The sequence below is a fragment of the Pleurodeles waltl genome, chromosome 4_1 (assembly GCF_031143425.1).
Source record: "Pleurodeles waltl isolate 20211129_DDA chromosome 4_1, aPleWal1.hap1.20221129, whole genome shotgun sequence".
Lineage (NCBI taxonomy): Eukaryota > Metazoa > Chordata > Amphibia > Caudata > Salamandridae > Pleurodeles > Pleurodeles waltl.
The window spans coordinates 917,231,256-917,256,933 of NC_090442.1; the positions used below are offsets into that span (position 1 = coordinate 917,231,256).

At 43.8% G+C, this 25,678-nt stretch overlaps 1 protein-coding gene across 1 annotated transcript in view; it reads right to left on the reverse strand.

Annotated features, from left to right (window-relative positions):
- Positions 1 to 25,678, reverse strand: part of FBXL13 (F-box and leucine rich repeat protein 13) — a 1,108,093-nt gene that overhangs the window by 970,859 nt on the left and 111,556 nt on the right. The window contains exon 4 of the mRNA XM_069229683.1: positions 25,500 to 25,567. Coding sequence (XP_069085784.1) covers positions 25,500 to 25,567 — 68 coding nt within the window. The remainder of the gene's footprint in view (positions 1 to 25,499; positions 25,568 to 25,678) is intronic.

The window sequence follows — 25,678 nt, forward strand, 5'->3', positions numbered from 1 at the left end:
CCTCAGCTCCCCTGCTTGACCGAACTGTTTGATCTTAGGAAAAATGTTATTTCACCGTGTTTCCTTTTATTTCATTATTCCACATCAGAGCATCTTAAAATACACGAGTTCAGGATATATGCTGCACTGATAGTGCTCGAGGGTCTATAATGTTCCATGTATAATAAGAATCTGGACATTTACAGTGTTGTTAGAAAGGGGGTCTCTAGATGGCAGGGGTTTGCACCCTGTCCAAGAAAGGACCCTCACTCTAGAAGGAGTAATGGTGTCACAGCAAAGATAACCCCTGCTCACCCCCTCAGTAGCTTGGCTCAAGCAGTCAGGCTTATCTCAAAGGCAACATTTAAAGTGTACACACTCCACACTCCACACTCCACACTCCACACTCCACACTCCACACTCCACACTCCACACTCCACACTCCACACTCCACACTCCACACCAGTTCAGAAAAAGTCAATATTTATCTGAGTAAAACAAGACCAAAATGACAAAGTCTAACATACACAAGTAAAGATACAAATTTATGAAGATTAAATCTTAGTATAGTGCTGAGAAACACAATAGCTCCAACCGGGGCTTTCCCGGCATCTTGACGGAGTCGCTTCCAACAGTCCAATGCCACTCGCGAGGGATTGCGGGCCGGTCACAGAGTCACACGGACCCCAGATACAGTATGTTAGAAAGCGATGAGGAAACAGAGATGGTGCACGGACTCTGGGAGGTGAGGGGCCGGAGAGCATCGGTTCCTTACTGCTACTGGGGAGGTGAGGTGTTGGTTTCTTACTGCTAGGCAGGGGAGGTGAGGCGTCAGTTCATGTTTGCAGGGGAGGTGATGCGGCATCGGTTGTGAGGTGACGGCTCCTTATGTCAGGGAAGGGTCGATGAATCCAGCAGGTCAAGATGCAAGGTGACAACTTAGCAGTGTCACAATCACACCACAGGCCACAGGTGCTGCGGTGGAGTCGCGTGTCACAGACTTCAGTGACACAGCACTCGGGACTTCAGCTGTGGCAGGACTTCGGAGGTGCTGCGGGGGTGTCGGGCCTGTGTTGCAGGTCGCGGTTCTTGCACTCAGTGGGGACCACGGCTACAGTGCAAGAGGCATTGCATAGTCGGACAGCGGCACCGGTTCCGAAGTCGCTCTGGAGTCGATGTGCTTAGTTTCTTGTTGGCTGCACCAGAGCTCACTTCTAACTGGATTTAGCACCACTTGGCAAGTCAAGGCTCTGAGCAGGAGAGCCCAAGCACTGGTAGGTGAAGTCTTTGATGGCCCTGAAACTTCTTAACAGGAGGCAAGCTCAGTTCAAGCCCTTGTATAATCATGGAAAGCAGGATGTAAAAAGCAAAGTCCAGTCCTTTCACTCCCAGAATAGCAGCAGCAAGCAGCAGGCCAGCACAGCAAAGCAACAGGCAGAGTGGCAGTCCCTCCTACAGCATTCAGCTCTTCCTCCTGGCAGAATGCTCTCAGTCTAAAAGTATGCTAACTGTGTGGTGTGAGACATTCAGTCCTTATACCAATTTCTGTCTTTTAAGTAGGCAAACTTCAAAGAAAAGTCTTAGTACTGAACAAGACCCTGTCTTTCCCTGCCCTGGCCCCAGACACACTCCACGGGGTTGGAGGCTACTTTGTGTGAGGACAGGCCCTATTCAGGTGCAGGTGGCAGCTGCTCCCACTACTAAAGCTCAGGAAGACAGATCAACCTGGTGATTGGCCATCAGAATATGCAGGGCACACCTCCGCTCCCTTTCTGTGAACCCCTAGAGTGAATGCATAAACAGCCTGTTAGAAATGGGGTTTCTGGTTGGGTGGGGTACGCACCTAAGCCTGGCAGATTCCACCACTCTAGTCAAGGCGAGCGAGTTACATACTCAAGATAACCCCTGCTCACCACCTTGGTAGCTTGGCACGAGCAGTCAGGTTTATCCCAGAGGCAATGTGTAAAGCATTTGCACAACACACCCAACACACGTGCCACCATAACTACACCACACAGGTAACACAACAAGAAGTTATATAAAAATAAACTGTATTGCATAAAACACCATTAGACCACACACAACATGTAGTCTTGTACACATCTAGGCTACTTGTATTCTGCAACACGAGCAGCAGTCAAGTCAGGTTGTCATAACCATCAGGAAAGCACATGTCAGGATAAACATATTGTCAGAAATGCCTAGACACCATCATGAATGCACATAAAATGAAACATTCCCATTTGGCACAGCTCATCATGGCTACCAACAGGGGAGAAATAATAAGGGCAGAGTAACTGTGGTAAGCTGGAACGTCTAGAAATGTCCCCAACAGCCTTCCTCTGCACGTTGGGTGCAGTGCAGTAGCGCTTGCGTTGGAGGGCATACAGTAATTACCGCTCACCACTGTCGAGCACAGAAGCTCTGGGAGGACAGATGTATGTATACCAATGTAGGCAGCGGGGACATCTGTGTGCCTACTGCACAAGATGCAGGAATTTTTATGGGCTCCCTTCGGAACAGGGTTGCCAGGAAGAAACCGCTTTGTAAATGTAGTAAGTCGCTGGAGCACACACCCGCCTTTTAGAGCAAACACAGTAACTTCTCTGTCAGTCTTCTCAGAGGCAACTACCCGCCGTCCCTGAGGGTGACGATTCCTTCTCCTCTGCAAGGAATCTCTTCAAGGCCCGGTCCCACGTGAGGAGATGCTAGGGCCTGCTCACGTTCTGCAGACAGTCACGGGGAGACCCTCCTTAGGCCTCCTTCGCCATGTGAAGGGCGACTGTGGTAGCAGCTTCCTGCAACATCATCATCGGGATCTCTGGTGGGTGGGGATAGGAAGGGTTGATGTCAGCAGGAGCTACCCCTGCGCTGCAGTCACCTTCGGAAGTGCAGCGCTGACCAAAAGGGGGAGGCTCGTGCAGGAATAATGGGGAGCCTCCTCAGTTTCCTGAGAGGAGCAATGACCAGTGGTGTACGGGTGGGTGTGGCTTCCCTCAGCAGGCCCCATCTACAGCGTGACAGCAGCAGGTCTCTCCACTACCCAGCTGGTTTCTCCTTCGATGTTAGGTGCCCCTTCGGCTTCCTGTGAAGCAAAGGCTTTCCATGGCAGTGTACCAGTCTTCTGTCCTCAGTGAGCACAGCAGCAGGCGGGAGCCTCTCGCTGAAGTTTCGAGGACCTTGGGGGCAAGGCACACAGCAAAACAGCTCCCGGTTCCCTCAGAGTGAAGATACAAGGGGAGTACTGTACATACTCCTGTAATGGGTGTTTCACGCACGCTGAACATTGTGTCAAGGAGAAATGACCGGAGAGAAGCGCTCGCCACATGCTTCTCATTAGGGCAGCATCCCGTCTCCAATGATGCGTTCTCCCTGTGCAGGGAGAAGAGGTCACAGGCAATTTTCACCATGCTGGGACTCCTGAGAGGACACCTGGGGGGCCTAAAGGGGCAGGCAGGCCAGCACAATGAGACCAGTAGGCTATAAGGTGGTTCCTCCTGGCAACCCAGTAGTGCTTTAGGAGAACCAAGGCAGGGAATGGCTGGCAGCACAGCAACACACAGAAAAGAAATCCGGATGAGTCCTTTGTGGCCCCCAACAAATACCAGGCAGCAGGACAACAAAAGAAGAGCAATCCAGATGAGTTTTTTATGCAGTCCAACAGTTTTTCTGACAGAGGTTTGGTCCCAGTTTCAAAAGTGCTCGCAAAATGTAAGGGACAACCCCCTATACTAATACTCCTATTGAGCAGTCTCCACAAAAGGAGAAGAAGAGGTTTCAACCAGCACAAACCGGTTCCAGGAATGTCCCCTCTCTCCTCCAGCACTGGCTCCAGACTTCAGCAGGGGGTAAACGAGCCCTTTGTGTGACGCCCAGGCACAGCCTTTACAGATGCAGGCGTACCCCGCCTCTACCTCTCCCAGCCCAGGAAGACCATTCAATATGCAGATGCACTCTTGTGACACCTCCACCCTCCCTGTGTACAGGCTGTCTGAAAAAAATGCACAAAGCACAGCTGTCACTCTGCCCCAGACGTGGATTGGAGTCAAGCTGCAAAAGAACCAGTCATAAGCACAAAGAATTGCTCACTTTCTAAAAGTGGCATTTCTATAATGTTAATAAAATATTCACCTACACCAGTAAGCAGCATTTCCCACTACTATTATAACCATACCAAACATGCCTATGTCACCCCTCTTAGATTAGACAATACAACTTAGACATATGTTAGGGCATTTTCCAAAGCAATCCTATGAGAGAGGCAGCACTTACCGTAGTAAAAAAACAAATATGCTGTTTGTCACTACTAGGACATGTAGTACATAAAGACATATGTCCTATCTTTCACATACACAGTACCCTGCCCATAGGGCTAGCTAGGGCATACCTTAGGGGTGACATATGTAGTAAAAGGGGAGTTCCAGGCCTGGCAAATAAATTTAGATAGTAGGTCCCTGTGCCAGTAAACTGTGCATACAGGTCCTACAGTAGCAAGCCTGAGACAGGTTTGAAAGGCTACTTCTGTGGGTGGCTCAAGCTGTGCTGCAGCCTCACTAGTAGCATTCAATTTACAGGCCCTGGGTATAGGGATACCACTGTACAAGAGACTTATAGGTAAATTAAACATGCCCATTAGGTGTAATCCAATCATACCAAGTTTAGAAGGGAGAGCACATGCACTTTAGCACTGATCAGCAGTGGTAAAGTGCTCAGAGTCCTAACATCAACAAAAAGGGGTCAGGCGAAATTGGAGGAGCAAGGCAAAAAGTTTGGGGATGACCCTGTAAAAGGGGCCAGATCTAACACAGCCCAACTGTCATCCTGACCCAGACACGTACTCGGTAGGCAAGCAGAGGCACAGACTGGTTAAGCAAGAACGTCCACTTTCTAAAAGTGGTATTTTCAAACTTACAATTCAAAAAACCAGCTTCCTACCTCTATCTGCTCCCAATGGGAAATTACACTTAAGATATTTCAAGGCAATAGTAAAAACCAAACTTAGTAGTATTTCAATATCAGGGCATGTAAAACATGCCAGTACACACCCTACCTTGTAAAATACAATGCACCCTGCCCATGAGCTGCCTTGGGCCTACTATAAGGGTGTCTTACATGTAATAAAGGGGAAGGTTTGGGTCTGGCAATTGTGTGCAACTGCCAAGTCAACATGGCAGTTTACAACTGCCCACACAGACACTGCAGTGGCAGGTCTGAGAATGTTTACAGGGCTACTCATGGGGGTGGCACAATCAGTGCTGCAGGCCCACTAGTAGCATTTGATTTACAGGCCCTGGGCACAGATGATACACTATACTAGGAACTTACTAGTAAATCAAATATGCCAATCGTAGATAAACCAACCCCAATACAATTTAGACAGAGAGCACTTGCACTTCAGCGCTGGTCAGCAGTGGTAAAGTGCCCAGAGTCCTAAGGCCAGCAAAAACGAAATTCAGCACAAGATCAAAAACAGGAGGTCAGGAGCAAAAAGACAGGGAAAAGCATGCCAGGAGCTGACTAGTCTAACAAGGGTACATGACAACTGACTTACCTCTTAAGTTTCTAATGACATTGTTGTCAGGGCATGTTTAAAAGCAAAAAGTTACTTACCTTTGGTAACAATATTTCTGGTGGATTCTCTATCAACCTGTAGATTCCTCACCTTTGAATAAACACAAAGTGTCAGGCTGCCCTAGAAACTTCTGCAATAGCTTTTCAACGCTGGTAGAGGGCACAGGCTCTGTACAACATCTGACACAAACTCATGCTGACATCAGAGACTTAAAGGGCGAGGACATTAACTGAACTCTGTCTATTTAAGAGACATGTGGCCTTAGAGAAAGGAATAGCTAAGCTGCCAGCTGAAAAAGCCTTTTTTCTCATGGCTTCCAGGCATTTGCCCTCCTTATCAGGAGGGTGTGTAGGGAAAGCTAAACAATTTATTATAGCTGTGGAGATCTCTACAAAAACAAATGTTTTGTTGAGGGGTGGATGGTTAGTAAGGCAGGCCTGGAAACATCTGCAATAGCTTTTCAGCGCCGATAGAGGGTGCAAGCTCCATATAACATCGGGCAAAGGTTCATGAGGACATCATCAGAACCTAATAGTGCCAGGACCAGCTTTCTGGCATCAGTTCAACTATGTCGACCTAAGAGGCGTGAGAAGGAAGGGAAGGGCTAAGCTGCCAGCTGAAAAAGCTTTTCATTCTTATGGCTTCTAGGCATTTGATCGTCCTATTAGGAGGATGTGTAGGAAAAGTTCAAAGATGAAAGTGAATGTTGAGCTCTGAACTAACAAACTTTCTGGTAAGGGATGGATGGTTAGAAGGGTGGATCACATAGGGCTGGGTCTGTACAAGTAAGCAATGCTCCGGTTAACTGCTGAGCACAAGGATACTTTTAACCAGGTCTCTTTCAAGGAGTTCCCGAGAGCATTAATGAATGGGAACAGTGGCTACGAAGCGGATAACAATGCCTTTAGGATACAAGGATGTCAACTCATTTTCTAATGACTAAATGAAATGCCGACAGTTCCAGTGGGGACAGACCTGGAGCAGAGTCAATATTATTGCCCAGAGACATGTCCAGCCCATTGGCCCTTGGTTGGCTAGCTCATCCAAAGGTGCCCAGAGGCATTATCGTCACCACCTTGGGACTGATCATGCGAATCAACATCCATGGTGTGGCGTGGGACATACAGTTTTTCCTCCAGAAGGCAGAGTGCCAGTCTCATGGAGTAATAGATTTTGACAGGTGACAAGGGCTCAGGTGAAGGTCGATGATAAGGCTCAGGTGAGGGTCGATGATAAGGCAGAACTGCCATCAACACAGAAGGCTGTTATCCACCAATGCCGGTCCCAAAGCCAGTGAGTGTTGTAGGGACACAAACGTGGGGACAGCATCAGATAGAACATGTATGGGGGCTAAGGGCCTCTCCGGCCATATGGGCCATGACCGGTCGCATGAGGCCTCAGGTCAATCCTGAGGGAACAGCCACACTCCTAAATATGTCCATCATAGCCTGCATGAAGGCAGACTGATTTGCCCCTGGCATCTGGAAAGTGTGCACTGATGCTGGCTGGGTAGGATTAGGGGGAAAAGGTTGATGCAGAGACTGCAGTACCTCCTTGGGAAGAGCAGGCAATGTCACTGGGGAAATATCCACTGACACAGATTCTGGAGACTAGGCCAGAGAGGACTTGGACTTATCTGTCGATTTTGACCTTCAAGGAGAATAATGTTTTTTCTTCTTCATGTGCCTCCTTTTGTCCTTCAAAGAGCTGGATGGTGACCTGGCCTTTGACCCCGACCTTGTACTGCGGTGACCTTAATGACCCTTGTCAAAGTGAAAAGCTGCGCCTTATGCTTTTGATGGACTTCACGTGCATCTGTTTGCATGTGTCGAACCTCGACCTGGGACACCAGTGACAATCATTATGTGAAACTGTGATGGACACTTGCCCATCACACTGACAAAGGAGCTTGAAACCCGACCTTTTCGAACGTGACATGTCCATATCTGCACCAACCTGAAAATGTTTTTTGAGAAACATCTTCGACAGAGTGAGAAAACGATGCTCCAAGACCTGGAAAAAAGTGGAATGGCCAGAAGGTGGCTGGGTCCTGGTGCTAAATGGCCCCAATTACATCATCACAAATCCTGTGTCTGACGTCGTACGGAGCCTGCGCCTTCTACTGACGCTGGAGAGGTATTGCAGAAGCTTCCACACTAGCCTGGGGCTTGGTGATTATTTAAAGGTGAGAAATTTGCAGGCATAAGAATACAGAAGAAAATATCACTCAATGCAGTGATATAATTTTATGTACTAACGTGAGACTCTTCTGCAGGCTAGAAAAAACACTTCTTTAAAATTTTGAGTAGACAATCATATTTTACATGATGTTTGTTTCACGATTTACATGGCAAACATTTTCATGGCTCTACTCCTGCATAGGCTCTTAAGATTTCAGCCAGGGCCTAGGTTTGCCCTCCCTGTTAATTTATGGACACGCCCACCTCTATAAACCAGAGATTGCAATCAAGATAATCAAAAGAATTCCTAGCTCGACCATTAAAGTGGAATGGTACCTCCTAATATGGCTTTTTAATCTGTTTAGTGACGAGATCCCCCAGGGACCTTGTCCTGCAATTTTGACAAATCACTGCAGTCCTGGATTTAGGGAGAACATTCCCTTTGTGGATGAAACACAGCCCGGGGCTTTCACCTGGTTGTTTTTGCTCTCCGATCCCTTTTTGCAGTTTGAGCAGAACCAGAATTCAGCAGAATTCAGCCTCTGCAGTGAATGTGAATGTAAATATAAAGGCGTCTGCCGGGTATGGAAGGCCCTGAATGAGTTTAATTCAAGTGTAGAAACCCCTTTACACATACTTTACAAACTTACGCTTGTGAAGGGGTAAAAATAACGGCACCGAGACTTTCAATGTCCGCAGTGGTCTAACACTTGGATTTAGGACAAAGCCTGAAGCAGAACTCCTGCAGCCAATTGCAGCACAAAGTGGAGAGAGAGTACGTGTGGACAAGCAAAGACATCAGGTAAATATTTTTGAAAAATCAGCTCGCAAAATATGGTTGAGTGATTTCTATTTTATGAAACGTTACAGGTTGGAGTCTGGTAGTCTACCATATGGGTATTAAAATTGTCACATTAAAGAGGTGATTCCTTTCGACAAGAACTGTATCAACAGCTATATGCCAACCAGTGCCTTGCAGGTGTAAGTAACTAAAATGTTCAGTGTGTCAACTATGGGTCATACTATGTGTGCAAAGAGCCTATCACACATAGATGATTGTTCACACTGTAAAGAGCTCTCACAATTCACTACCTGCGCTCTCTTGTCTGCCGCTAGAGAGCATCCCTTGGAGATTTTGCAGTGCTGGACTGTAACCTTGTGGCATTTTCCATTAATGACTTCCAGACTCTTGAAAAACATTTAGAACTTACCTTTCATTCCCGAGAGAACCATCAAGCCGTTTTTCCTTCCTAAGACTACATTGCGTAGACGGCCCACACCTTCAAGCCAAACATGGGTGAAGGAATCCACTCACCTTTGGCTGGCAGGTACCAACTTGTTCACACCTCAGGCATGTGATCGTCAGTGTGCTCTATAAAAGCTGCTGCTTGCTTCGGTCCTTAGTTTGCCATTGATTCAGTGTTCCTGTTTCAATTATCTGCCGGCTATTATCACAGTTCAGGAGTGTATTATTGTGTCCTGATGCTCGTGTTCAATATTTCCTTGTTCCCTAAGTAAGTGATGTTTTCTATCCACCCTTGGCATTTCAGGATGGCGATGCTGGGTAGATGTGGCCCAGATCCAGGCCTGTCAGTGTTCCAACGCAAAGTAAAGAACCCAGATTGCCCAGGACTGGAGGTATGTGGTGATCTCCCTGTGTTGTAGTTTAGCAGCAATTAGATTAAGCATTAGCAGAAGACATCTTGTATTTGTAACTATTGTGAACATTTCGCGGAATCCATTTTGTATTCATGGCAGCCATTTTCTCTGCCATGTGCTCACCATGTGCTCTGTCCTACCTTTCTGTTAACTACTCTTGAAATCTGCCTAGTGACAAGTTATATTTAGCATCTCCAACTTTCGCACATGCTCAGTAAGGTCTGCAGCTGTTAGTCCTTGAAAACTGTTAGCTCCTCCTACCTGTCGACTGTGCATTTTCCACATGACCTTACATGTATACAAGTCTTGCTTCTATAATTGTACCACCTCCTTTTAGCCCCAAAAATTTGAGGACTATGCTTTCTTATTGATAGTGAATCTAAAGGCCAACTTTGAATTCCTAGAAAATGAAGCTAAATCCTACAAGAATCAAATTCCAAGCTTTCTAGACACGTTGGAGTCAGTGGGTTTAAGATCATTAGTACAAGTCCAACAATTTCTGAGAGAAGTTCTTCTGGTGGATAATGCTGAGGCCAAGCTGTGCGTAATTACAGCCTTTCCTTTTCCAACTGAGAGATCAATAGGTAAAGGTAGTGCCATGGGGATGGTGATGGGCAAACTGGCCGATTTCGGTCACCATGAGTTGATCACTGGGCTGGCTGCAAAGAAAAGGAATTGGGAATATTAAAATGGACATTTCAAGAATGCATATTTTTCCACAACGTGGTCTTGTTAACACAGGCAATATGCAGGGCCTCCACATTATTAAATAGAGGTGATTACAGATGGACCTGAGACCATGGGTCAGGCATGGAGAGAAAAAACACTTTTGGCAAAGCAGAATTTCGGTTATTCATGGGGGCCGGTGTTGTTCCACCTAAGTGTACCCCAGTAATGGTAGCTGGTAAACTCTTTGATGCTCAGAGTCCTTTGAGTTTCAGACCTGGACTGGAGTTTTCTCCCCATATCGCCTGCATAAACTCAAGTGAATTTATAGACAGGCATTACAGTAATGTGTAATACATTTTGGCACAAATGTAGTGTTGATGCCTATTAATTCTTTCCACCTCCCATAAACTAACCTGTCGTTCAGGTTCTGTAGTGTGACTTACGATATGGTGTTGCCTGGGAAATATTATTACAGAAATATCCAGAGTCGTGTTCCTCCTTTCAGAGAATTGGATCACATGTTGGATACGGGCAAATGTTATGCTGGGGATATAATTAGGAATTCTCACACTGCAACATGAATAAGAGGGCTTAGTATGGCTTTCCAGTTGCAACATTTGCCACAATGGCTGGACAAAAAGCTTAATATTGAGGAGTCCTTGTTTGCTGGTTTTACGACACCTTTGAATATGTTGTTTATGGCACCTCAACTGATTGGTCAAGAGATTCTGTATAAGTTCTTTCAAATGTGCACATAAGCATGAGAAATTATTTATATGAATCTCTAATTTTCAAGTAGCATATAGTCGTAATAGCTGAACTGATGATATTGCACTTTAAACGATAGAGAAATTTAGTTTAGAAGTGTGTTTAATCGTAATTTAGCCGTGCCATATTTTTGAGTGAGGTACCATTATATTAGAAATGGTTGTCTTTTGTTTTCTCGTACAGCCTGCTTCTGCAGCCTGATAGCTGAGGCATCCCCCATTTTAAGGCTCAGAGAGAAGAAATGAAAGACAGGGAGCTGATAAGAAGTGGTTTCAACACAGTGGGTAATGAGGTGAAAGACTTCTGACGTGCTGAGGTGTACACTGTTTTACAGTCTGGCCTGGTCACGTTGTACATTATTATAAACTGACAGGTGGGCACTGTGATTCCACAAGGGATGCTCAGGACGACTGCCAGAAACTCTCATGCTGGTAGCCCGCTAAAAGTTGATAAAGGAGTAAGGCCTGTAGCTACATCCATAGAGCTCTCTGTAGAGACCACCCAACGGCACTGCTGGGAGTAAACAACAGATGGGAGAGGGATCTGGGAACCGAAATCAGTGATAAAGACTGGGAGAAAATGTTGATTTCTAGCAAGAACACAACAAGTAATGTTAACCGCCAAGAGTTTAAGCGAAATGTATCCGACCTGTTCAGGGGATGGTCCAACATAATCTGAGACACAGGCAGACTTTATACATAAGACCTGTGGCTGGTGGATCGTGTCCAATTATTGCAGCAGAGGGGTATTACATCTACGGCATAGTGGTGCGGGGTCTCGGCAGCGCTGAAGACACGAGTGGATTGGCTGCGTTCTGCATCAGAGAGGAGAGGGGCCTAGAAGGTGGATTCAGAGCCTATGCCTGTCTGGAATCAACCATACCAAAGTTTTGGACTTTGCTACTGCCTAAGGGGCTACCAGGAGAGATTAATATCTCACCCTACGCCGAAAGAGCACACTGTGCACCGAGTGATTCAGCAGGTTACAAAAGCAGTGGAAGGAGGCAAGGCCTCAAACACACAAAAGATAGTGGGCTTCAGAAACCCTTGAGAGGGTCGGGCATCTGAAACATAGGAGGGCACAGTTCTCAGAGACAGGAAGGTGTAACTCAGAGTCATTAGAACGTTGAGCTATGGACTTTCTCGTATTCAAAGGACAGATATTAATTTATTTTCCAGGAAGTAACGTGCTTCAAGTCACTTAAATAATCCAAGACTGAAAAGGGCAGCCACAATATGAATAGTAATTATACAGCAGACCACAATTGCTAGCATTCCCAAATGGGAAACGTTTTTTTTTTTTTTTTTAAAGAAACCCATAGTCCTTAAAGAACTTGGTGCTGCTTAAAAAATAAAAAAAATAAAAATAGTTTCTCGCTTGGACACTACCATTTGAGTACTGCCGGCGTGCCCAACAAGATAACTAAAGAGTAAGCTGTACCCACTGCAAAAGTGATTATCACCTCCTTGGAGGAGTCAGTAACATTTCAATGGGTCGCAGCTGTGATCGCAAACCACTGATTAATCTCACTGCGAATCCCAAATAGTTGAGGATGTCCTTCTAATGCCTCCTCCTTTTAACTATTTAAAATGAGTGGATAAATCCATTTTGTAAATCAGAAAAGCTTTAGCGAATGGCAAAATGGACTAAATACATGTCAAAATAACATTTTGTGGTCCCAAACCATGTGATTTAGAGCATCATAAAGTTTGTGACCACAAAATGGTTTCATTCATCTGGCCCTCAAACATTTTCCTTCAGGCTGTGAAGGAGGATCATGTTTCCTGGATCTCAGTAGATTCTAGCACTTTGTGACAACTTATATGTTTGATGGCTATTTATATGGGGTTGTTTTTAGAGGCTTCTCAAAATTAGAAACCTTCTGTAGTGTCTCAGGTTGGGATCCAGAGGATCAGTACATTGTGATAAAATGGCTTTCCTATCCCAAAACACCTAAGTACGGCTGGTGAAAGTGCTTGAATCCCAAAGATTAGTATTTACTCACAGGTGTTTCTAAAATTACTGAATGTACAAGCTGACACTGCAAAGAAACCAGGCGATATGAGGTAATGGGTTGCAAGCTATAAGGTTTTTTAAGTAAACTGCCACGTAAATGGGTTGGGTTTACATATGGTGCAGCACCTCTGTGGTAAAGGATTTGAACCATGCAACACTGACGAATTAAAATGCTGCTCCCGGATGCAGCGTACACATGAGTGATCTCAACTTGAATCACGCCGGGCCAAGGCAAACTCAACCATAAGGGCATATGTAACAGGAGTCAATGGCAGTACACATTTAATGGCAAAAGGGGGGTGTAGTATTCCTTTCTGATGTCACCTCGGACATCAGAGTTGAATGAGAATGGTGACGTCGGGGAGAAGGATGAGGCAGCGTTGAGGAGAGACGGATGAACTCTTCTTTCTTCTTGGATGGTTGGGCCTTTGTAACCTTTCCAATTCAATAAACAAAGATTATACACTTCTTTTGGATGAAGTGCACATTGTTTCACTGGCGACGAGACTGAGATCTTTTAAAGGCTCAACATTCTTCAACCCGCTATTCAAAGACGTGTTCATGTTTCAAGTTGAAGACTCAACTTGCCTTCAGACGCGTTCGTATTTTCATTTGTCAATTAATCTGATCGGGGTCTGATGTAACTTTGCTATAACTAATTGGGTTTCACGAGAGAGTTTCCCCAATTAGTTACGGTTCGTCGCTTGTTTCGGTTTGCCTCAGGCGCGAGGATTCATCACCTAGGCAACCATCTCCTGACGCGTGCCGGCTTCCTTCGCTCAGCACTTGTGTTCAGCATGTTTCCATGCCAACCTAGGACGCTCGGTTTCCTCACTTTGTGCTCGTGTTAATGCATTTATTAAAGCACGTTTTGTGCAGTTCATCTAAACGGGACCTCTGAACAGCTGTGTGACCGGAAGAAGAAAAAAAAAAAAAAAAAAAAAAAGAGGAAGAAAATAAAAATATACAGTAGCTAAGGCAGTATTATGATCATGTTCACATCATTTCTGAATCTACAGTTCTTCGAGTGATTGATATAGTGTTATTCTTGACCTTCATTTTCAACGTTTTTATTCTCTGCATTGTATTGGAGTTCTGACACTTCAACACTTCACATTATTTAACGGAGGATGTGAACGTTTACAACCTTGGCACATCGCTGATGTGCACAGCTTCAACAGGATTTGCTTAACAGGCATACAACTTTGGCACATCGCTGATGTGCACGGCATTAGTTTGTTTTGCTTGTGTATACATTGTTTGGACTACAGTGCCACGCACATCACTGATGTGCACAGCTTTAATTTTCGTTTCGTTACGTTTTATTGCATCCAATTTGTAATCTATGACATTCTACACATAATATTCTAGCTTTATTTCGTTAATACGTATTTTTACAACATGCAAAATGTTCCAGCACCTCCGTTTTTCCTGTCATCTCCTGGTGAGCCGCCTATTAAATGGGCCAAATGGAAAAAAGTATTTGAACGTTATGCAAAAGTACGTGGAACCTCTTTAAGAGCTGAAAGGAGAACTGCACAGAAGGTCAGGAAGTATTTGATCATCTACCGGATATTCCAGACAGTGAAGTAATAGATCTTAAAGAGTATTAAACTTGTATACGCAAGTTGGATATTCACTATCTTTCCAAGGTGAGCACCATATTAGAGCACTATTACTTTGGGAAGAGATTACAAAGAGAAGATGAATCTATTGAAAGGATGTAACAGATCCCAGATGTCTTGCATTTTTGTGTAAATTTGGGGTGTTAACTGATGAAAGAATAAGATATCAGTTCATGTTAGGATGCCACATTGAGAAAGTCCGTGAGGAGTTATGGCTCAGGGATGAACCTACTCTTGAAGAAGTGCTTGCCAATGCTAAGAAAATTGAACATTCTCTAAAATGTGTTGATCTAATTAAGAATGATACGTCCAACCAGGTGTGTGCTGTTGCCAAAGGTACTAATACTTGTTCGGGTGTTAAGCAGAAGCATAACAAGGGGTCCGCAAGAGACAAGAGATGTTTCAGATGGGACAGATCAGGTCATTTTGCCAATGATAAAAACTGTCCCGCACTAAATTTCTTTTCGGTTTGTAAGATGAGGAAATCTAAACAAACTGTCTGTGAGGTTCTTACTAAGGATAGTGAGAATTTGAACTCTGTGGATTTTGATTGTGGACAAATTGTTTTACATATAGGAACTGGGAACTGTGTTGGCCCTTTTGATTTCATTCAGGCTGAAGGCAAAAGAACCAAAGTTCTGTTTGATTCTGGTGCCAAGATAGCTATTGTCTAATGATTTCTTCAATCTTCATTTTAAGAATACTGTTGAGTTGCTCAAACCTGACATTAAACCATGTGTCTATGAAGGTGAACTGATACCATTACATGGATATTTCATAGGTTTAATTGAGTATAAGGATCGCTATACCTCTGGCAAAGTATACGTGTCAAAGAAGGGTGATAGTATTATAAGCTGGTCACATCAAAGGGACCTAGGAGTCATGTTGGATCCCAATTGTGATAATCCAATTGTGTTAAAAGAGAGACTTCCTGTCAATGCAGTTACACAACAGTCTACGGCGATGGATTTGAATTTACAGCAAGAATTGCATGCTGAGTTTTTTCGAGTGTATTTAAGTGTGATCAGGGTTGTTTAAAAGGTTATTGGCACAAAATAAAAAAAAATCTGGGTTCAGTTCCTGTTTGTAGCAAGGTAAGGAGTGTTCCGGTAAACATAAGAGGGGAAATGCAGTGTGAATTGAACAAACTCAGGAATCAAGGTGTAATTGAGGCTACTGCTTGGTTGGCTCCCGTCGTTGCTGGTAGAAAGCCTAATGGTTCTCTTAGACTATGCATTGATCTTAGACAGCAGAACAAATGTGTTATGGTTGATAAGTACCCTTTACCCAACATTGCTCAATTACTCATGATGTTAGGTGATGCTAAGGTTTTCAGTACTATTGATCTAGCATCAGCTAATCACCAGATACAGCTTGATGAAAAGTCTATGGATCTCACTGCATTCATCACGCCCTTTGGTATGTTCAGATATACCCGACTTCCTTTTGGGCTAATCTTGGCTGCCTTGGTTTTTCAAAGGGTTATGGAAAAGGTTTTGAGAGCCTTGGAAGGGGTCTGTGTGTATCAGTACGACATTTTAGTGTATGGTAAGGACAGGGGTGAACATGATGCAAGAGTTAGGCAGGTTTTGAAGAGGTTGTGTGATCACAATTTGACTGTAAAGTTTGAGAAATGCAAATTTGGTACAAAAACCATTAACTACCTGGGCCACACTATAATAGGTGAAGATGTCATTCCGATAGCTGATCTGGTGAATACTATTCAAGACATGGTTCCTCCCACTACTAAGGAAGAGCTCATGTGTTTTCTGGGGATGGTGAAGTACTACCACAAATTTGTTAAGAACTTTGCTGATGTTACATATAACATGAGGGGTCTTTTAAAAAAGGGGGCAAACTTTGCATGGAATAAGGAGTGTGGGAAGGAGTTTGAATCGATCAGGATAATGTTGGCTCTAGCCCCTAAACTTAAAAATGTTGACTGAAAGAAAAATCCTATCATTACCACTAATGCCAGCCTTAAAGATCTTGGTGAGGTCTTACAGCAAAGTGGGTGTGGTCAGGATAATACTATTATCTTTTTATCTAGAAGCCTCAAAGGTGAAGAGAATGCAGGTATTCTGTGATTGAAAGGGAAGCCCTTGCAGTACATTGGGCTATTAAAAAACTGAAAACATTTTTGTGGGGTACCACGTTCATGGTTAAGACCGATCACAAACCTTTGTGTGAAGTTTTCAATAAGAAGGGCATTGATTGTATTTCATCCAGAATATCCAAATGGGTGATTGATTTACAAGAGTATAGCTTTGACGTAAAATACATTCCTGGTGTGGAAAATGTAATTGCTGATACCTTATCTAGGTTAGTGGGGGAGGACAGAACTGATCATCCAGACAGTGATACCTCTGAGGACTATACAAATTTTGTGTGTGAACTTGATTGTGAAATAATTTTGGAGGATAGATGGAGTGAAGAGGTTAAGGGTGATTCTACATTGCAAAAGGTAATGGATCTAATAAGTCATTGTTGGACACACAAGCATCAAGAGGGAGATCTATGTAAGGACATTTGGTTGGTCAAAGATACAGCTGGCAACCAGTGAAGGCTTCTATTACGTGGTACGAGACTAATCCCCCCAGTCAAATTAAGGGAAGATTTGCTAAACATAGCCCATGAGTGTCATTTAGGCATCTCTAAAACAAAGGAGAGGCTGCGGTCCAGCTATTGGTGGTCAGGGATGGATATGCAAATTGAACGCCTGGTAAGAGAATGTATGCAATGTGCTGTGAGTGAAAAAAGCAGGAAGCCAAAAGTTCAACCGATGATGATAACAAATCGTCCTGATAAACCGTGGAAAGACATTGCGTTAGACATTTTAGGGCCAATACATAGTGGTGGACAAGAAAGCTATGGTATAGTTGTGATAAATATGTTTTCACGTTGGCCAGAGATTTGCTTTTCCAGAGGTGTTGAAAGTGGACATGTCAAAGTTTTTAAAAGATCTGTTCATAAGGGAAGGTATTCCTGACACGTTGCTTACTGATAATGGGGTACGGCTGATTTCCAAAGAAATTGAGACATTTCTTGGGGTGTGTGATATAAAGCACTGTACCATCCGAAACCCAATGGAATGGTTAAGAGATTCAATAGGGTATTGAAAGAAACAATTGCCTTAGCTAAATGTGACAGTAGGAGTTGGCAGGAGGAAGTCACCAAAAGAGTTGGAGTATACAGGTTTACACCTCATACAACAGGAATGTCTCCTTTTGAATTGTTTCGGGGGAGGCGTCCCTATACTGTACTTGAACCATCTTGCGTTAACGCATTTTTGGGGAACGACAATTGGACCGATAAAGATAACAAATGGAAAGAGAGAGAAAATGCTAAAATAAGTAATAGCAAGCTGTATTTTGATCGTAAACATTCTGTCAAAGTGACTAAGTTAAATGTAGGTGACCTGGTTATGATAAAACTTCCTGGTTTACAGTCTGGTGGTAACAGGTTGTCTAAACCAATAAGAATCATCAAAGTTTTCAATAATGCCATCAGAACTGATGATCATCGTGTGTCTAATCTTAATTGAGTGGTCGCGTATAAAGGGAGAGTTAACCAAGACGCTGAGCTGAAGGACAAGATTAACTCGCAAAAGGAAGAAGACAACATTCCCATTGGTGTATCGCTAAGGAAGTCTGATAGAAAAATGCAAAGTCCTGCTTATCTAAAAGACTATGTTTAATTCATATGTTTAATTCATATGGTGTTCCTCAAGTACTGTTCTCCAAGTACTTCTGAATAAAGTGCAGGATTCAGATTCTCTTTCTCTGAAAATTATTATTATTGTTGTGAATTTTTTTTTTTCAGTTGTCATTTGTACATATGTTCCTTTTGTTATCCTTGATTCTTGTACAGCAATGTGTTACTCCCTCAGACATGCATCTTTTTCTGTATATAAAGGAGGGGGAGTGTAGTATTCCTTTCTGATGTCACCTCGGACATCAGCGTGGAATGAGAACGGTGACGTCGGGGAGAAGGATGAGGCAGCGTTGAGGAGAGACGGATGAACTCTTCTTTCTTCTTGGATGGTTGAGCCTTTGTAACCTTTCCACTTCAATAAACAAAGACTAAACACTTCTTTTGGATGAAGTGCACATTGTTTCAGGGGGCAGTGGGTATAAACATCTACTTAATAAATAAACAGATAGCAACTTCTTTTACATGGAAAAGGGGCCTTGAGAATCCCATACGAAAAGAAGCTTTGGTTCCAAACAGGACACATGCCAAAATGGCGTCCTTTATGTTTACAGAAGACAAAATGAAAATAAAATAGTATTTGCGAGGTTACAAAAAGACAAAAGATAAAGGATATGGGGGTGGCCAAACACTCCACCTTTAATGCTGTCTATCTCTGCCAGCAGACCATTCTGAATTCAGGACCCATGCATCTTAATAACAGACTCTAGCCATATATCACTCGTCGTTCACTATACTCCTCTACTGCTGATCTTCTTTCTCTGTCTCAGATAAGACGTACTTCTTTTTGGTGGCCATAGTTTCTCCTTCAAAACAGCTAAGTATTGGAACTTTCTCTCTCTCACATTTTAAAGACTTGAAACTTACTTATTCTTCAAAAGCTATTTAAAACTTAGCTGCTTCAGCTCCCATAATCCTCTCGGGAGATCAGTCAGATTCTTTAGCACTGGCACACCCATTTGAGTATCAGCCCACGCTCCACAAATTCAATTGATTTACTTACTCATTCATTCATTGCTGTGGCAGCCAGAATCAAGTAGGAGTTATAATGTATGTTATGACTGTGGTAGAGATGTAGGGTTCAAAGAACTTCTAATGCCCTTTATGATGTTGGCTTTCCAGGCTAAAACTACCACACCAGTGCTGATGAACATCAAATTGGTAATTTGAATATAAAAAGCACATGGGTGCAAAGCTGTGAGTCATTTCATGTTAAAATATCCAAAGACAAGACGATACACACTATTTTTTATTTTGAAAGAGATGAAAGCCCCAATACACAGTGTGTCAAAACACCTGATTTTAGGGTTGCATTAGTCCATTTCAGAATAGGAAAAGATCTTTTCACAATGTTGGTGAACCTAACAGACCTAAAAAAAAAAAAATCAGCTTCAAATATTTGGAGAAGTCTCACGAAAGCAAGGGTGCAACAAATACATTTAAATTTAGAACACTCCATTAGAAAAGCAGCTTATTTCTCATGCAGGGTTCCATTAAAACTAGCCTCCTGTTTCATGCCCACCCGTAGTACTAGGCACTGCATCAGGCGGTTACATCTGGCCCTGGCGCACCACAAAACTCTGCCACATACTCATTTGGCATTACTTCTACTTGATTTTGAAAAGGCCTTTGACACAGTGGATTGGTCGTATCTCGAACAGGTCCTGCAAAAAAACGGGCTCGGGCCCAAATTTCGAGGACTAGTGAAACTCCTATATTCTAACCCGACTGCCCGTGTCCGAGTGAATGGAGGGGTTTCGGACCCATTCCCCATTGGTCGTGGAACTCGACAGGGATGCCCGCTATCCCCCCTACTCTTTGCGCTAATAATAGAACCCTTGGCGATACTGCTGAGGGGCGACCCGCTGATTGAGGGCTGGCCCTGGCCCTCCGGTTCGGAGGACCGGGTGGCATTATATGCTGATGATGCTCTCTTGTATATCTCCAACCCACCCAAGAGCGGCCCCCGCGTTCTAGAGATCCTGAGCCTTTTTGCGGAAGCATCTGGATTGATCCTGAACCCAGCCAAATCCCTGCTGATTCCCCTGCATCGCTCTCGAGACTGTATAGACTGGCAACGAAACATCCCAGTACGAAGGAACAGCTTCAAATATCTAGGAGTACATATTTCACTTCTTCCTGAGTTGGCTTGGGAACTTAACATTACGCCGCTAACAAAGAAAATCAAGATCGATCTCTGGCACTGGAGGGCCCTCCCCTTGAATCTGCTTGGAAGAATAGCACTGTACAAGATGATGATCCTTCCCAGGCTCCTCTACCTTCTGCAAAACTTTCCACTTCCCATCCCCAAGAGATGGTTCGGGGAGATGGACTCCTTAGCGCGCCAATTGATATGGGGCGGCACTCCCTCACGACTGGCGCTCAAAACTTGTCAGAGAGACATATACGACGGTGGCTTGGGCATGTCCAATATCCAATACTATTACCTTGCGATGCACATGCTCGTAATTAATGACTGGGTGGGGGGTGGGTGGACAGATCCCGCATATCAACTAGAATTACAGACAATGGGCTACCCGCGGATCTTCGGCGCCCTATACGGGAACCCGATCCCCCAAGATGTCCCAGATGTGACCAGAGTGGTATTACAGGGATGGCGGACGGCCCAGAAGTTGACGGGGTGGTGGACCCCGACCAGCAGACCCCGCTATGGCATGGGAGACAGTTGGTATAAGTGGCGGGCCTGGAGGATTTTCAGACCTGGGATAACATAGGTATCTCCACTCTGGGCGATATCTGGGGAGGGTCACATATGCGGTCCTTCCAGGATCTTCAGAAACACTACTCTTTAAACAAGACACAGTTCCACCGGTATCTTCAGCTACGCCATGCCCTACTAGTACATATACAGGCAGGGGACACCATACCCGAACATAGCCCCATGGAAGCAAAGGCATTGATGGGAGACCTGGGCAGGGGAGGCGTTTCCCAGATATATCGCACCCTAATCACATCCGCTGCGGGCTCCCTGGAAGAGCTTCGCCAAAGATGGGAGGAATGGGTGGGCCCCATGGAAGAGATGGACTGGGCAGAAGCACTGATGGCCCCACGTTCTCTTACAATGCCCACTCGCTTCCGATTAATACAAACCTACTTTCTTCATACTGCCTATCTCACGCCCACCAAATTACACAGAGCGGGCCTCCGCCCCTCAGAGGAGTGCAACCGCTGCGGGAGCCCCGCGGCTGATTTCTTCCACATGGTATGGGCCTGCCCAACCATAGTGACTTACTGGGAAGCTGTAGTGCAAGAAGTCTCTGGGGTCTTACAGGAAGATATAAAGAGGATGCCGTTGCCTCTCCTTCTGGGGGTCATGGGAGACACTGGGCTGCGAAGAGCAGATCAGACCTTCCTAGGGGTGGCATGCCTGGTGGCCAAGAGGGCTATAATGGCGGACTGGAAGGCCAGGAAGGCACCGACACTGACTAAATGGAGACGGGGGTGGACTGGTGTGTGCAGCGAGAAAAACTTGTACATGAGGCCAGAGGATGTTTAAATAAACATAATAAGATATGGGGAAAATGGGAGGCCATAGCAGGCTTCTAGATTGTGTATAACATTTATCAACAATGTGTTGCTGGGGACTTCGGATTCGATCACTGTTTGATGCCCGTTGGCATCATGTTAATTGTACGTATCATTGTTTCAAATTGCAAAATCAATAAATAATCTTTATAAATAAAAAAAACTAGCCTCCTTCAGTATCAGAGGTGCATTTAGTATGGCAGTAGAACATTATAGTATTTTACTAATAACTAAGGGCCAGATGTACAAATGTATTTATCAGTCGCAAACCATCCGATTCACTAAATCAACCAGTTTACAACCACAAAAAAATCGGGAGTGCTCTAAACTCATTTAAATGGTTCAGACAAGCTTTTCCTAATGGTTAAGGATTTAGGAATGGTTATCACTTCACAATTTGGAAAACAAATGTAATAGGCATCCGTTCTAAACGCCACTCATTCACACAAATTAAGAGCCCCCCCCCTTTCGGCCCCTTCTACTTCGTAAATCATGGTGACAGCAGCAGGGGATGTTGGCTGTGGTATAGGGAACAACCGCAAACTCCTGCTGAAGCTTTTCAAAATGGAAAACATTTATTTTTTTAAACTGCCTCGGTTCATCACGGATGGTAATTTGATGTCCCTTGTAGGCCACCACCCCTGTGATGGTAGCCCATCAGAGAGTCCCAATTTGCAACTAACCAAACTAATATTTACTGGGCACGCCATTGTGCAAACCCTCTGAATCATTATTGTATAAACTGGCCCTTTAGCACATAGGTTGGTTCATAAGATAATTTGCTGGTTGCAAAATTGTCAGTGTGCAAATTGGGATAGCTTTTTGCAACCACTATTTCAGTGCCTACTTGTCAATGTATTTAGAACTGCTGTTAAACTCCATTCAATTATTATCAAGGGTTCTTTGTAAAATATTCTTAGAAGTGTGTAATTTGTCACACATTTCTCCAAAAGGAGCCTTCAGAGAGAACGCATAAGCCCACGTACAACTGAATTTTGAAAATATTGGGGTTCATTTGATTATTACGGTTTGGCGCCACAACTCCATACTTGAAATGTTTGTGTTCTATTCAGTTTGCATCAATTTTACTGGCCTGAAGTACTTTCAAAACACAATTTGACACAAATGACCTGAACATGTCCAGTGTTCCTGGCTCACTCTGCCTCAAAAGCTGCTATTTCATCCAAATGATCACAAACCGTTGTAATAAATAAATGCAACAATTTTTTTTTTAATGAAATAATAAATGCTATTGTTCTGTAATTTGATATTATTTTTATTACAGCAGCTTTAATTATCTCTCCAGACCTGTGAGTATCCTAAGGATTTGCAAGATTGTACACTCTTGTAACTGCTTTCAACTTAGCCCATCTGCTTCTGGTCTGATTAGTCTTCAGGCTGCTATGGAGCTTCTTTCCTTCTGCCAAGTGCTGTAGATCCAATTAAAAGTGTTCTGCCTTGGCTTTCAGGATGACTGCGTAGCTCCGAAGTAGGTCCCCAAAAAACTCATACCCGGTGCACTAACCTTACAATGTGTAAAAGATGTATTCCGTTCTACTTTGATTACACCAACACTCTCCCATACAAACACTCCACATGAGGCACGGCAGGGGCAGGAACCCTAGGCCCACATGGACAGACACACACAAAAAGAGACAGTCACAAGCTACCTTGACAATCAGGTGCTCAGGAACTGCTCGGCACATCCATGTAACAGAAATCCAAAGCAGGCTTAACAAGGGTTAGGCAGTAAAGTAATTCACTGATTGGATGCTTCTCGGAGACAAGTGATAAGGAGATAAGATCCAGAAACCAAGATAGGGAAGACATTAGTTGTTGTCTGAACACAAGAGGGCTGTTTTTTGTCTGATAAGGCTTTTCCTCCAACTGGGGTTCAGTACTGCAAAATGATAACATCCTATTATCACAAAGAAGGCCTTTGAAACTCATAGAAGGTTGCAGTTATAACAAGCATTTGCAATGCAATATGTCTCGCATTTCTTTGAGTTAGAGCTATTAGCATTGTAAATTCGGAACTGGACGTTTCTTGCCACATAAATTGGTCAATCCTATATCATAATTTCATCTTTTCCTGACATGTTTTGGTTGTCACTGGGGGCTACTGACATCAGAAATCACAAGCCCCTGCGGCGAGACGAGAAGATGACTGCACTACCGCTGTAAACGTCTGAACAGAAATTGCAAAATAAGGCTAGAAAAGTATTTCCTTTTTATTTTAACAGAATGAAAAGTCTTGCAAGCATTCTTGCATCACATTTCAAGAAGAAGAACAGCCTGAAAAGATTAATGGCCTCAATAAAGGAGATAAGCAATGCCCTATGTGGGATGTCCTGAGTGTTGGCATGGAGGGGCTCTGGAGAGAGAGAAAGAGACTCGAGATATGGGGATAAGCACGTTTTACAACATTGCTTCTATGTTTAGTTACATTCCACCAGAAAGAGCATATTGTGGCTTTCGTGAGGAGTGAGCTAAATAACCTTGTTTCTATTGTAAAATAAGCTTACTTTAGGAGACAGAGGTAAACGAGGACAGCACTGGAATAAAGCTATAACAAATGTCAGCGACATGGCAGGAGATGGGAGGAACGGAATTCTGCAATAAAACGCAGGCAGCTACCAGCCTAAAACACCCACAGTGAAAGGGGAGCACCAAAGAAATAACAAAAATAGTCCATCACAGCAACAGATAAAGAAACCAAAATGGAATAATACGGTAGTTGGTCTCTGCTCTGAAACAGAAAAAGGAGGGAGAAAAAGGCAGCACCGACAACTAGCGAGCAAGAATTTTTAAAGGACATTGCAGCCAACAAATGAAAATCGCTTTAAGCCATAAGAAGTATACTAAAAGTATACAGGAGGTTGAATGCTTACGCTCGACCTAAAAATGCAGAAAGAACAAATAGATCATGTGGTGAGACACTAACTAAATACCAGAAGTGAAGGGAAAACACCTAGCAGCATTATACCAAAATAAAATAGGTATGAACCTACTCAGACTAGAACTCAACAGTCTCTGTTCTCTGTCTAGGGACCCAGGTGGAAGTGTGGTTTGTGTATTATACCTGTGCCTGGCATGACTTGCACACTCATGTGCTCCCACTGCTCCGACACCCCCATTGACGCGAGTGAGCACTAACAAACACTTGTTTCAAGAATTGACACACATCTCGGGCCCATGATCACACTGATGGGTGAGGAGATGCTGGTGCCAGTCACAAGTGGCCACCTTCTTGTGACAAGTAAAACATTTCAGCTTGTGGCAAGAAAATGAGAAATTGAATAAAAAACAATACCTATGCTAATGTGACTGCACCCATGCCATGCAAGGCAAAGCATATAGAAAGGATAGGACATACTTTGTACAACTGGACCTGTCCGAAAACACTCATTGTTACTTACAGAGTGCACAATGAGAGGGGAACATACTACTGCTAGAGCCCAGAGGTCAGAGTTCAAGGGGTATGGTGTTGCATAGACTACACACTTTCTGTTTTCAACTACATATACAGGACCTGTTGCTTTACCACTGCTCTACAAAATGTTTACTGTTCAGTAATCCCTAGCAGGTCGCACCAATCTCATTACAGAACCAAAAGGAAAAGCCAAACTAGAGAGAACAGCTAATTGCCATAATATTTTGTCTGCAAAGTAAACATCAAAAAACAGCACGAAACAGTTTTTGCACAAAAACACAAATACTTAAAATTCAAAGTGGTCATGCTTACATAATCACCATTAACCAACGTATACTTACTCGAAGCACATTTTTTGTAGGTTGTTGCTGTAAAATGTATAAGCTTTGTCAAACAACTCTGGTGACAGCTACAAAAAAAAATAAACTGTCAGTCAAGAGAAACAAAAAGAAAGCACTCCATTACACACTGATAATTTAGACTTACATTACATCTACTGGCTGGCTGGAACTCGAGGGTA